Source organism: Spinacia oleracea, chromosome 3 (genome assembly GCF_020520425.1).
Source record: "Spinacia oleracea cultivar Varoflay chromosome 3, BTI_SOV_V1, whole genome shotgun sequence".
Taxonomy (NCBI): Eukaryota; Viridiplantae; Streptophyta; class Magnoliopsida; order Caryophyllales; family Amaranthaceae; genus Spinacia; species Spinacia oleracea.
Window position 1 is genome coordinate 41,777,452 of NC_079489.1, and position 13,510 is coordinate 41,790,961.

The following is a 13,510-nucleotide window of genomic DNA, read 5'->3' on the forward strand; positions in this document are numbered from 1 at the left end:
TGGAAAGCTCTTGAAGCCTACTTTCTAGGCCAATAAAAATCGCTTCATTCCAACATGTAGAACTTGAGATATCATCAAAAGAGTGAACGCTTGTCCGTTTTGATGCATAGAAAAGTAGCGTTTAGCTTCGTTGTTGACTTAAAATTATCCCTAGAGACATGCAATGATCCTCGAGTCAACATTCCATCTGTTCATCATCCAAATCAACTCATAACACTCCGAAAGCATCCAAATGACCGTAAAATCACCTAAAACATTAAGAAAACACAAACAGGGTGTAATAGAGTACGACAACGATAACTTATGCAAATGTGATCCTAAATGCAACTAAAATGATATAAATGCCTAATAATGCAACCTAAATGCGCCTAAAATACCCTATAAAAATATGACTCATCATCTGCCAGCTGGTCTTTTGATGATTGGAGGCTGAATGATAAGGAGGCCAAAGTCAGGCCACTGAGTTGGATCTAACATGGGATCAATGTGGTCTGCATAAGTGAGCTTGTATGCAACAGACTTGAAGAATGGGGAGATATAATCATTGGGGTTCATCCGTTGGTTGTATATCACCCTCAGTGCATGATTGCAGGGGATTCCATAAATCTGCCACTTTCCACACCCACAGCTTCTTGTTGATAGCCTAATTGGGAAGTTGGCATGTCCATCCCTAACCTCAAATTCACCCCCTCCACAGGTTGTGGCATAGCAGAACCTGGACTGTGTTTTTTTTTTCTCCAACTTTTTTAATGCATATTTAGTCAGTTGACCACCCTCCATATCAACTGCCTTGTTAAACCTAGCCCCTATCCTCGACATACACCAACTTCTCGTTACTGTACAACAACAGATAAAACCTTAAATATAACACAACAACAAACAACAGAAAACAGGGGAATGCATGATTGTTCTTTGAGGAGTTATCCCTTCCAATAGAGAGAAGACATGCATGTCTCTGTATGGCTTTGTGCATGCATTGAATGACTCCACGAAATTTGTTGTGTTATGATCACAACAAACAGTAGGATCAAACTTATGCCTTGACCACTGCTCAAGGCATGTGTCCAAGTATGCAACAGCATTTGGATCATGATCAGTGATCTTCTCCATTGCCTTACCATACATGTACTCATTGTATGCAGCAGCAGCTATCCAAAAGAGTTTGAAGAATGCGGATCTTCTAAAACCATTGTTCTTACAATTCATGTACAAGTGTTGGCAGTAAACTCTCCTAGTTTCTATAGGAAATGTTTCTCTAACTGCCAACTCAACTCCCTACAAATAACACAAATAAGCATATTTATGTTAGTCGGGTACGTGTTCAAGTGTCCGACTCGGGAATATTAAAACATAGAAATAATAAAGGAGTAAAGATAAGTCCATACCCCCATCCTATCACTGATGAAGGTCCAATCATCTCTGTTGCAACCCTCTTGCTCAAACATTTGCCTCAAGCATCTCATGAAGTAGGTCCAACTATCACAGCTCTCACGTCCACTATCCCATAGGCCAGAACAAATATTTTATTTTTCCCATCAATGCCAACTGATGTGAGTAGGATGCCCTTGTAAAAACCAATTAAATGAGCTCCATCTATTCCAATTATAGGCCTACAACCCCTTAAAAACCCTCTGACTTGAGCAACAAAAGATAAGAAACATGCTCTGAATTTAGGGTTCACATCCCCACTATTTCCCCCCCATGATATCAGTGCATAACTACTTGGGTTCGTCTGTTTAATCATCTCTGCATACCTAGGCAGCAACTCATAAGCTTCAGCCCAACCAACATGTAGCTTCTCCTTGGCCATACTCCTAACTTTGTACAACAACCTCTTCTTCACCCTCAACTGGAACTTCTCATGTGCATACTTCCTCAAAGTATCCACTGGAATGTCAGGATTAGCCTCTATTTCCCCCCAACATATTATTACACAGCCACTCAAAGGTCACCACGTGGTTCTCTTCAAGTCTGTCACAAGTTTAGTGGGACCCACTAATCACCTTAATTGCCCAGCTGACATTGTTAAACAACCTACTAGCATGTATCCTCCGGTCACATGTTTCAATTGCACACACTGCAGTATACCTTCTACTATCAGCCCTCTCAACACTAAGCCCAAACCCCAATTGTATGCAGCAACTTCTCAAAACATTAAGAAATGTGGCCTTGTCTGGAAAGATCAACTAGGGTTCTAACTTAGTGGACCCATATGGTTGATGAGTCCGTATTTTACCATTCTTATAGGTCTTATCCATCTTTAAAGAACCATCCAGACATTCCTCAAACCCCAAATCATGGACATCATCAGCAAGCACCTCACCCTCCATATCAAAATCAATCCAATCCTGAAGAACATCCTCCTCTAGTTCAGATTCTGATTCAGTTTCCTCATAATATGAATCCTCACTCTCACCTTCTAAACCTAAATCATCAACATCAGCAAACACCCATGGTGTCTTAAACCTTCCTGTACCATTCTCCCTTTGCCCTTCCCTTTGGACACCCAAGTCCCAGCCTCCTTAACAGTCGATTTATTAACCCTAAACCCCTTAGGTCTAGCTCTTCCCCCCTTCTTTTTCATTGGCTGAGCCTGATCAGGTGGTGTTGGATGGTCTGGCTCATCATTGTGGTTGTTATGTGTTGGAGGGGTGGGTTGTGGTTGTGGTTGTGGTGGTGGGATGGGTTATTTTTGGTGGTGGGATGGTTTGTTTCTATGGTGGTGGGGTGGGTTGTTTTGGTGATGGGGTGGGTTGTATATGTGGTGGTGAGGTTTGAGTGGAGTGAGGTGGTGGAGGGGGGGGGGGGGTTTAGTGTAGGGGAATACAGTTAAATACATATAACATGTGCGGAACAATCCCCAAATCCAGGAAACAAATATAAAGCACAGATTAAGCAAACTTACATTCGAAGCGTGTTTTCCCGAGTTTATGATTCACGAACACGAACAAAGAACTCCAATCGTTATTCCGCTATTTGGTTCACCGACACGTTCAGATTCTTCTTGATAATCGTAGCTTAGACAATACTCAAGAGTGTTTTCTTTTGGGGAAGAACAGTTTTGTGTATAGAGCAAAACTGAAACTACGTAATTTAAGAATTAGGTTTGTTGATTGGAAAAATGATTAGTGAGAGTGGAATATAACCCTGAGGTTATATTGTGTAACCGGCCAAGGCACAAGGCCATAACCGGCCACACAAGGCCACACTCACCGAAGCCACATAACAGCCGAAGCCCACACAACAGCCGAGCAGCAGCAGTGGGTCGTGGGCCTTGCTTGCTCTGCTCGTTGCTCTGCCGCCCCATCGCTGCGCGCAAACGCTGTGCCGCGGGCTGACTGCTTGTCGTGCGCAAGCTTGCTGGCTCGTTGGGCCTTGCGCGCATGCGCGCTTGGCTCGACGGGCCGTCATCTTCGTTGCGGTTTGTATTTGTGATGAACGCCTTACGGCTATTATTTATCGTATCGTACACGATGAATCACCGTCGTACGATACAGTTATTCGTTTCGCCCAGCTTACAAATATTCGCGATACGATATACGATTCCGATCCAACGTCATATCGTATATTATGTTTTTCCGAAATAATTCCCGAAAATCTATTAAATGAATTTCGGATTCATTTAATCCGGTGATTTGTTACATGCCATTGGTGTGACCAGGTTCAGTCAAGAGTAAGCTGTGAGCCTAATATAGATTAGAACTCACTGATAGGAAGCATTGCTCCAGCTAGATGTTTCGATCACTTGATCTCACTGAATTAATTGTTCGTAATTAATCTGAACCTTGGTATTAGACTTAATGCACCTTGGGTGAAGGACACATTTCCTTCAGTCTCCCACTTGTCATTCAGACAAGTGTGCATTCACATTCCTTTGTCGCTTAGTTTTATTTGCTGAACATAAGGTAAGATCCAAGCCATCCTTATTAGGTCCAGAAGTGTTTCTCGGATTACTGTGTTCAACTGTTAAACTTTTACAGAAGGTTAAGCCTTAACAATTATGAGCACGGCTGTGAGGGGGTCGAAAAAGCACGAGGCTAATGCGTGACCTCGTCCCTCGTGGGCGTGACGTTGTCAGATCAAGTGTATTTGGATTTCCTGTGAGTTTACACCCAATCGACTAGTAATATAGGAGTCGCCATTCAGTTTTTAACGACAATGAGATCGAAAAACTGACAAAACCCGGTTATCGTGACATAAAGGGAGTGCAATTATGTTCGACCACGACGACCATAGGTTCCCTTGTGATCCCTGGTGTGGGGATCGCTCAACGTACACCCGCAGGGTAGAGATTGAGAGTTCGGGGGACTGTAGCTACCGAGAGGAGTGCTCATCGATAATACTCCAGAGACAGGTTATCCTTACTAGCTCAGCATAAATAATTGAAGGGACATGCGTTAAACTATTAAACTATTCTGAATTGATTTTAGCAATATGCAACACATAATACTAAATCGATCGTGATTATTTGATTTAGATTTATTTAAGGTACCTAGCATGATAATTCAATTGTCCAAGGTATTATCTTATTAGGCGTGATAGATCAATCAAGTTAATAGTTTGACAATTTTATAAAAGGGTGATAAAAGCGATTAAATCATATGAGGGACACATTACAACGCACCCTTGAGAGGTGCGCTGTGGTTCTCAGAAAACTAACCACTTGGCTTTGCTATTTCTCCTTTTATTTAACGAATCTCGGGTTTCTAAGCAATGTTCGAGTATTTAGGCTTAATTCATCAAGCTACAAGGGGCAGGACGCGTTCTATTCGACTTTTGGGTCGATTGCGACAGAATGCCGAATCAATTTCGCAGCGTGAGGCTTAGGCTTAAGGCTAGAGTCAATACTCAGGTTAGTGAATTATGTGTTCTTTTCACGTCGGTTTTAGGCTATATTTATAGGAAAAGGGTGTGTGGAAAGATAGATTTTAAGATACGAATCCAAAAAAGAATCCGGAGATAAAACGACCCTAGGCATTTTCAGCGCCCAAGGCTGGGCGCCGAAGATTTCGGCGCCCAGATCCAGGCGTTGAAAATGGGATCTGGGCCGAGTTCTTTGTAAGATTTGGACTCTTAGAATATGGAGCTTTTGAGATTTATCCGAGTCTTTTAGTGCGTATTAACTTATGACGAAATGCGTCTGGGCCCGTTACGAACTCTAGGTTCGTTAGGAATTTAATTAATAAGTAACTCTTATTTTTGAATTATACCAGGAATGCAAATTCTATCTCTTTTAGGATTTGTGTTGGAGTGCAACACCTAATTCTGACAGGTTTCTATCTTTTATGACTTTGCCACTTTTAACAACTACCTTTTACAACAGTTACTATTCTTAGCAGGTTTCTATAAATGGTAGCTTTGGCTGAAATGAAAGGGTGATTGAGATTCGTTATTTTATAGGAGATGCGTTTCCAAGTGGAGATTTATGTTCTCATCATCGAACCCTCCCTTTCAGGAATGGGGACAAAAGTAGGTGTCTACAATTAGCCCCCACTTTGACTGAGTCTCGAAATGAGACGATGGTCAAAGTACTAGACGGAGTGCGTCATACAAGCCATGGCGTATGTGACCTGTTTTGCGAGGGTCTCAGGATCCCCCGAGTGATAACATTTGACTTAAGGGTCATCACTTGAAGTGTTAACACATTCCTCACGCGTCATTGGAATTTGATAACTGATAGTATAGAAACTCCCTCACTTTGTCATTGGAAGTGTCTAAAGATGTTTTCGAAATCAAAGCTATAAAGTGTAACTAGGCCTGGCCAAGCCGAATCGCGAGGTAAAACGTTTTAAAGATTATCATTTTCAGAGTTAGCTAAACGAGAAAAACCCCCATGTTTTTATAGGACGTAAAACGAAGGAAAATCCAGCACATCGCTCTTTTTTGGAAAAACGGAAAACCAATCCTTTGATTTTTGGAAAAGGGAAACCATCCTTTGATTTTTGGAAAAGGGAAACCATCCTTTGATTTTTGGAAAAGGGAAACCATCCTTTGATTTTAGGAAAAGGTAAACCATCCTTTGATTTTTGGAAAAGGGAAACCATCCTTTGATTTTTGGAAAAGGATAAACCGGGAAAAGTTATCGCTGCAGCGACTAAGGACCTGCGCGGTTAGTGGCGCAGACCCCGCCCGCTGAAGGTGGGCGAGCCTGTCCGCTGAGGGTGGACGCCCCGTCCGACGGAAGTGGACGAATCTGTTTTGAAGTTTTTTGAAAATAAGGACCTACGCGGTTTGTGACGTAGACCCCGCCGGCTGAAGATGGCGAGCCTATTTTTGTTTTTGAAGATTTTATTTTCTTTTCATTTTCGAAAACTGAGGACCTGCACGGTTAGTGACGCAGACCCCGCCCGCTGAAGGTGGGCGAGCCCTGTCCGCTAAGGGTGGACGCCCCGCCCGCTGGAGGTGAGCGAATCTGAATTTGTCTTTTCGATTTGGGACTCGCGTGGTACGTGCTGCGATCTTGCCCGATTGAGGTGGCAAAGTCCCTATTTCATTTGTTCTTGTGATTTCTTTTGAGAATTTCTTTTTATTAATTCTTGTAAGAGCGAATTCTTTCGAGGGATGCTCGGATTTAGTTGCAACCTGAATTTGGGTTGACAACGTGCTTAGACGGACCATTGTCTCGTGGTCATCATCTTTCATGGTTTTGAGCTAGTCTTTACGGCTCAATTTTTCCACTACCTGGGTCCTTGATTAGGGGACTATGTATAAGTATCAACAGCGACCTTTGTCTTGAGGTCGTAATCCAGTTTTATGTTTTGAGATTATCCAAACACGGGACTTCGTACAGCGTAGTCTAGGAATATTGTTTATACTATCTTTTGAAATATATATTTTCTTTCGAGCCCCCAAGCACTCGTGCTTGACGGTCATTTCTTGTCAAAGAGGTTCCTTGGGGATACGCATTTTGTAATGTCCTTGATCGTGTTTGGGATCGTGCTCGTAAGTGCGAGCGATCTTTGTAGTGGTGTGCTACTCTTAACAAAGCCGTGAGGTGCGACCTTTAGTAAAGAACTCGGCAATTTTCGAGTCGAATGGATACGGCAGGGCCCTATAAAAGTCAGGGCTTCTTTTGGGCCTGGGCTCATTTTTGGCGCCCAGGCCTGGGCGTTGAAATAATTCACGCCCAAGTAGGGCGTTGAAAATATTGTTTGGGCTGGTTTTTTGATGACACAGTTGGCCTCTTGTTCGTTCGTTTATTTCACTTGGAAATTCTACGTATTCTCTTCTCTTTTGTTTATCTTTATTTTTGGAACGTAGAATTTAGAGATCACAATGAGTTGAGTGATCGTGATGATTTCTCGAGAAGTCGTAGCCGATTGGTGGACTACGGTGTTTGTCGCTTTGGGGCGATTATTTAAAGGAACTGTTGCTCTTAAGGTGTACAGTTATTGCAATAGTTGGGCGAGTCTATATGGCCCGAGGAACATACCTTGAGGCGTAAGACTTTGATCGCTTTTGTTGTTATTTTGAATGTATATTTTTTCTTTTGAACGCGTTCGTGAATGTTCGATACTTAGAATGATGATATGTATGTGCGAACGAGCGTTCATAGAATGGCCGTTGCGTGCGGTCCATTAATCAGTTCGCTTGAATCATTTTTTTTTTGAGCAATGACTGATGTTTAATAGTTTGATTAGAAGCTTGATAGGGTTCGGGCCCATTCATGAAGTGGGCTCAAGCATCGTGCCCTTTCGATCGTTCAAACATTTGCTTTGAGATTTTTTTTATTTTTCTACGGTCGTTTCGTAGCTTGGAGCCCCCAAGTATGCATGTTGGGATGCTTCCTTTTGGCGTACGATTTTTGTAGGTTCTGTCGAGAAAGATGCCTTAGGGTTCCGCTTGTGTAGGTGCGAGCTATCCCTTCCGTGGTAGGTAATATTTTGCCACCTTTAATCCTTAATGTAGAAATCGTGTGGCTTTCATTTTGAATTTGGGCGATAAGTAGTCTTTGCCTCTTTTACACATTCTCTTGGTCGTGCCCGCATTAGTGCAATATGCCTTACTCTCTTTTTTTTAGACTTGTACCGTGGGATGGTTGAACTTATGGTGCGATGTAGGCTTGTGTGGCCTAACAGCGTGTCTTAGAACATTCCTCCAGGAGTTGGGATATCATTATTATTTTTTGCGTTGGAGTACTTCATCACGCCTCGTTCAGGTGCTCGAACAAGTGTAGCACCTTCTGCGTGGGTGTGCACGGCTTATTACTTCGTTCGATGTGAGGATTCATAGATGTTTTTTTATTTTTTTTTATCCTTGATTTTTCTTTCGCTTTTGCTTTGGAATGTCGTAGACTGTGTAACGGGCGCTTGTAGGGCGAGCGTTATGTGCAGTAGTTTGATCGGAGTTTTGGTGACTCGCGATTTTCAGTTACCCTTGTTAGTGGGGTGACTTTATATATTCTAAGTAGCACTTAGAATTTGGGAGGGGTTGTAGCCATTCTAAGGTTCGTTATACACGATCAAACCTTAGGATTGTGCCCCTATGATGTATGTATAGCATTAGCGTCGAGAATTTGTGATAAAATCGTCATTTCGAGCATTTTTAGAGTGTTTTTCTCAAGCCCCCAATTGTAGCTACGGGATTGTCTTGGTGCTATAATGCTTGGCATACATTTTTATGCATTCATGGTGACATGGATCATGAATAGTTTAAACCAGACTCGTTTAGTGCAAGGTACGTTCGAGTAGTGATTTGCTACTTCTCTTGTAAATGTCGTATTGTGCGACATTGCCATGGTCAAGGTAGTCACATGTTGAAGTGTGCCTTGACCAAAAGCTAGGTGCCTTTCTTTACCCATAATCATATTTAGAAATCTTTTTGACTCACTTGCAACATCGAGATAAACGTATACTTAGCTTAAACCAACGACACTTTATTATGTTCGAAGAAGTCTTTGAAAATTATTTGAAATCCGAGTCCTACTGTGTACAATCCGAGGTGTCCTAAGTAAGTTGACTTATAGAAGGGTTCGTACAGGATTACATGAGTGAATCAAAATACCGTTACGATTTTCAGAATGTTGTCTAAGGATTTGCTGGAAGCCGTGGTGCAGGCGTCAAGATATTACTTGTGCCCGTGTGGCACATGCTTTAGGCTTTTAGGGCCATCTTTTCCAGAATTGCGAAAACATAAACCGCTTTCAAATTGACTTAGATTTACTTGGTGTATGTCTGCACAAAAGGTCAAGGTATACTTAGTTTTTTCCCTAGCTCTTTCATTTCAATTTTTAGCCCCCAGTTGCTATTATGTCTTCTCATTAATGATGCTTTCAGATTTCAATTTTAGATGCCCGTGTCATATGTCTGAGTTGGGTGAGCCTTGGTTAAGTGCCAAGTCCTATTGACAATGTCTGATTTTTTCAAAGGGGATTCGCAAGCATTTGAATTACCATGAACGGGTGCCCTAAGTTCGAAGGAACGATGGGGCGATGCCGTAGAACAATCCTCTTTATTGCAAGCTTACTGCCTTTACTACTTGTTGGCGATTATGACTGTGTCTAGTGGTAAAAGAAGGTCTTAAGTGAGTTACTTTGCTTTAGGGAGGGTCAAGTCGAGTATTTTAGAGGTCATGGACGCTCGCGCTAGCCCCCATTCAATTGAGGCAAAGCGATCTTTTGAGTATTGGCTAAGTGCCTAGGAGTGTGAGTGCTCCTTCTGGCAAGGGTACGTGCCCTTATTATTTTTCGATGTGTGCTCATTTTGGCATCTTGATGACTTGGATTCTTCCTTTGACTTAAATTTTTCTTTCGATTTGGATTGCAAGTAATTAAATTTCAATAAGGGACTCTATCTTTTATTCTTGTTATTCTATAGGCTTTAACATTTTTGCAAATTGGTTGGACCGAATCATGGATTGCCTACGTATTGACTCTAACCGACGTGAAAAGAGCACACAATTCCATAACCTGAGTATTGACTCTAGCCTTAAGCCTAAGCCTCACGCTACGAATTTTTTTTTTTGGCAAGCAAGCAAGCAATATATTAATCAACAGAAAGAGATATTACACCCTAGCCAGGAAGGAGCCAAAGGAAAAAACCAAAGGACCAAACCTGCAGCAACTACAGCTCAACAACATGAGCTTAATACAACACAAGAGCACTCACAAGGCCCTAAACCAATCATGGTCTATTCTGCTAACAGTTTTCCCTAGCAAGTTTTGAATCCTATGCCTAGTGTCAAACTGGATAGTCTTCAAGATAAACTGTTTAGTAGGGACATGATGGTTCCACACAACATCATTCCTTGCCTTCCAAATCTGATAGACAAGACCAGCCAAAGCAGTGAAGATGACCTTCCTTCTGAACTCTTTCTTACAGTACCTCCTTACCCACATAAATACTTGAGTAAGATTAGTCCTGGTCACAGTATAACCAAGACAATTCAGAACCAACTGTAAACAGTCAGTGCTGAATGTGCATTCAAAGAACAGATGGGAACAGGTTTCCATAACTGAGCCACAAATAGCACAACTGGGATCATTCCCCACACCAATCTTAAATAACCTTGCCCTAGTTTTCAGTCTATCTAGGAGGGCCAACCAAAGAGTGAACCTGTGCTTTGGAACTGAAAATCTATTCCAAACAAATCTATGCCAGTGTGCTTTTGGTTGTTGATCGCTGCGAAATTGATCCGGCGTTCTGTCGCAATCGACCCAAAAGTCGAACAGAACGCATCCTGCCCCTTGTAGCTTGATGAATTAAGCCTAAATACTGGAACATTGCTTAGAAACCCGAGATTCGTTAAATAAAAGGAGAAATAGCAAAGCCAAGTGGTTAGTTTTCTGAGAACCACAACGCACCTCTCAAGGGTGCGTTGTAATGTGTCCCTCATATGATTTAATCTCTTTTATCACCCTTTTATAAAATTGTCAAACTATTAACTTGATTGATCTATCACGCCTAATAAGATAATACCTTGGACAATTGAATTATCATGCTAGGTACCTTAAATCAATCTAAATAAAATAATCACGATCGATTTAGTATTATGTGTTGCATATTGCTAAAATCAATTCAGAATAGTTTAATAGTTTAATGCATGTCCCTTCAATTATTTATCCTGAGCTAGTAAGGATAACTTGCCTCTGGAGTATTATCGATGAGCACTCCTCTCGGTAGCTACAGTCCCCCGAACTCTCAATCTCTGCTCTACGGGTGTACGTTGAGCGATCCCCACACCAGGGATCACAAGGGAACCTATGGCCGTCGTGGTCGAACATAATTGCACTCCCTTTATGTCACGATAACCGGGTTTTGTCAGTTTTTCTCATTGTCGTTAAAAACTGAATGGCGACTCCTATATTACTAGTCGATTGGGTGTAAACTCACAGGAAATCCAAATACACTTGATCTGACAACGTCACGCCCACGAGGGACGTGGTCACGCATTAGCCTCGAGCTTTTTCGACCCCCTCACAGTGGCGACTCCACTGGGGACTCTATCTTTTATTCTTGTTATTCTATAGGCTTTGACATTTTTGCAAATTGGTTGGACCGAATCATGGATTGCCTACGTATCCTCCTTAAATAGATTTAATTTGGAATCAGGTCTTGCGTAGTTCTTAGCCAGAAAATGGTTTCTTAGAATGCCGACTTTAAACAAGTACGTTCGAGTGGAATCGTAATGTTTGAAATAAGTGTACGAAAATTTTGGAGCGCGCGTATTTTGCGTATTTTATATGATCTTCTACCCCCAAGTGTTCGTTCTTCTTCCGCATGTATATAGGAAAATATACGAACACTTTTAGGAATTGGGAGTTGAAAAGTGATAAGCAAGAACGGCGCCCAGGGCTGGGCGTTATTATTTTTGGCGCCCAGGCCTGGGCGTTGAAAACGTGTTCTGGGCTGCCTTTTTGCGCTGCTCCTTTTCGTTTTGTGCCAAATATTTGCGAATCTTTTTTGTGCGCTAAATGCTTCTTTTTCTTTTTAGACGAACTTTAAAGGCGCTTTGCAAAGTTTCTTTTTTATTATTATTTTCTTTTTTACGTTAAGCGTAGAATGTACTTTTCATTTGTCTTTTTTTATTCGTGACTCAAGACGGCTTGAAAGATGGGTTGAAGGATACTTTGTATAGATATTAGTCAAGCATGAGGATTAGAAAGGGTAGAAGATCGTAGAACTTTTATGTAGTTTTTGTGGTATGATTTGGATTGGTTGACTCAATTCTTTTCCTTCGTTTACTTGGGTAAATTTCGCACTTTGGGAGGTACGGGCTAAGTATTTCATGGCTCGCTCTTTTCTCTCTCCCTTTTCTCTTTCTCTTTCTTCTTTTTTGCTTGGGATTTCTCCCCCCTTTCTATTTTGGGCTAAAAGGTAGATGGTTGTGGTCTTTGAGTCACGAGGCGAGACTGAGTGAGCCTCGTTTGGTAGGCCTAGGGTGGACCTTTAAATTGTCTTATTTTGCAAGCGTATTTAGTCGTTTCTTAAAATGTGCAAATAGCGTAGATTCAAAATATTGTTTTTACTTTATTGAAATTTAAAGAAAGAATTACATCGAAAATAATTTTTTTTGCTTCTCTTCAGATTCCAGCTTCTGGGATTTAATTGGAAGTTGTGATTTAGACTCGAACTTTCATTAATTTTTCTGATTATAATCCGTGTATGAATACAAGGAGGTGGCCTAGACTCAAAATAATGACGTGGCGTAAGCCTATAATACTTGACCAAGCGACTCTCAGATTTAGGCTAATTGGACCATAACTTTCGTTGGTTGACACTTTAGATTTTAACCCTTGGGTGTTCATTTGTCATGCGCCATTTTGCTTAATGTTGGCAAGGTAGTTAGTTGGGGAGATCGAATTTTCATCTTTGCAAGACTAGAATCATTAGTGCGGCTTCCCTCTTAGTGTGTATCGCTTTACCCCAATGGTAGCCTTATGGCATGCCGATTTGGGTATTTTCATGGTTCGTCAAGTTGCATTCATGGAAAATCTTTTAGTCCGTACTTAGGGGTACTTCAAGGAGCGAGTGGGTCGAGAGGACTATGATAGTCGTGACCCAATGTGATCATAAGCCTTGAGGCCATTAATTTTTTTTCGCCAATGGTATTGACACCTTAGGCTCACTTTGGGGGTTGTGCGACTATGGAGGAATGATTTTCAGAATGTGACTGTTTCCATTTTGCAAATACTTGAATTACATAATATATTCTTTTTATTGGTGAGAGAGAGTATTGGGGGCCGTAGATTCTTAGCAAGGGATGACAATTACACATGGGTGCTTATTGATTTCTTTTAAATGTTAGGAAGGGAGACTCAATATGGTTTAACCTTTTAACTTTCAGAACGACACCAAGCATTAGGACCGATTCTATGTATAAGACAACTAAGACTTAGGATTTAGATTGTACTTTGGCATAGCCTAGTCTAGACTCGGATTTATTTATTTATTTATTCGAACATTATTTTTCCTTGAAAACTTTATTTGAACATCATTTTTTGAATACTTTTCCCATGTGACACTCAAGGTCATTTAATCAGCGTGCTCGGTTTAGTGCCGAACATAGTCGT

The 13,510-nt window shown here is 41.4% G+C and overlaps 1 protein-coding gene across 1 annotated transcript; it reads right to left on the reverse strand.

Annotated features, from left to right (window-relative positions):
• Positions 1 to 396: 396 nt before the first annotated feature.
• On the reverse strand, positions 397 to 1,445 carry LOC110785266 (uncharacterized). The gene is made up of 3 exons (XM_021989717.2): positions 1,386 to 1,445; positions 882 to 1,275; positions 397 to 836 (listed from the first exon to the last, which is right to left on the reverse strand). The coding sequence occupies exons 1-3, from the start codon at positions 1,443 to 1,445 to the stop codon at positions 397 to 399; spliced, it is 894 nt and encodes a 297-aa protein (XP_021845409.2).
• Between the last annotated feature and the right edge of the window lie 12,065 nt (positions 1,446 to 13,510).

Bases quoted from the DNA above. Each gene is read 5' to 3' on its own strand.
- LOC110785266 (XM_021989717.2), bottom strand. From the start codon at position 1,445: ATGTTTGAGCAAGAGGGTTGCAACAGAGATGATTGGACCTTCATCAGT. The intron at 1,276-1,385 runs GTATGGACTTAT...TGTTATTTGTAG, and splicing joins TCATCAGTGATAGGATGGGG to GGAGTTGAGTTGGCAGTTAG. The intron at 837-881 runs GTTTGTTGTTGT...GTTGTTGTACAG, and splicing joins GCATTCCCCTGTTTTCTGTT to TAACGAGAAGTTGGTGTATG.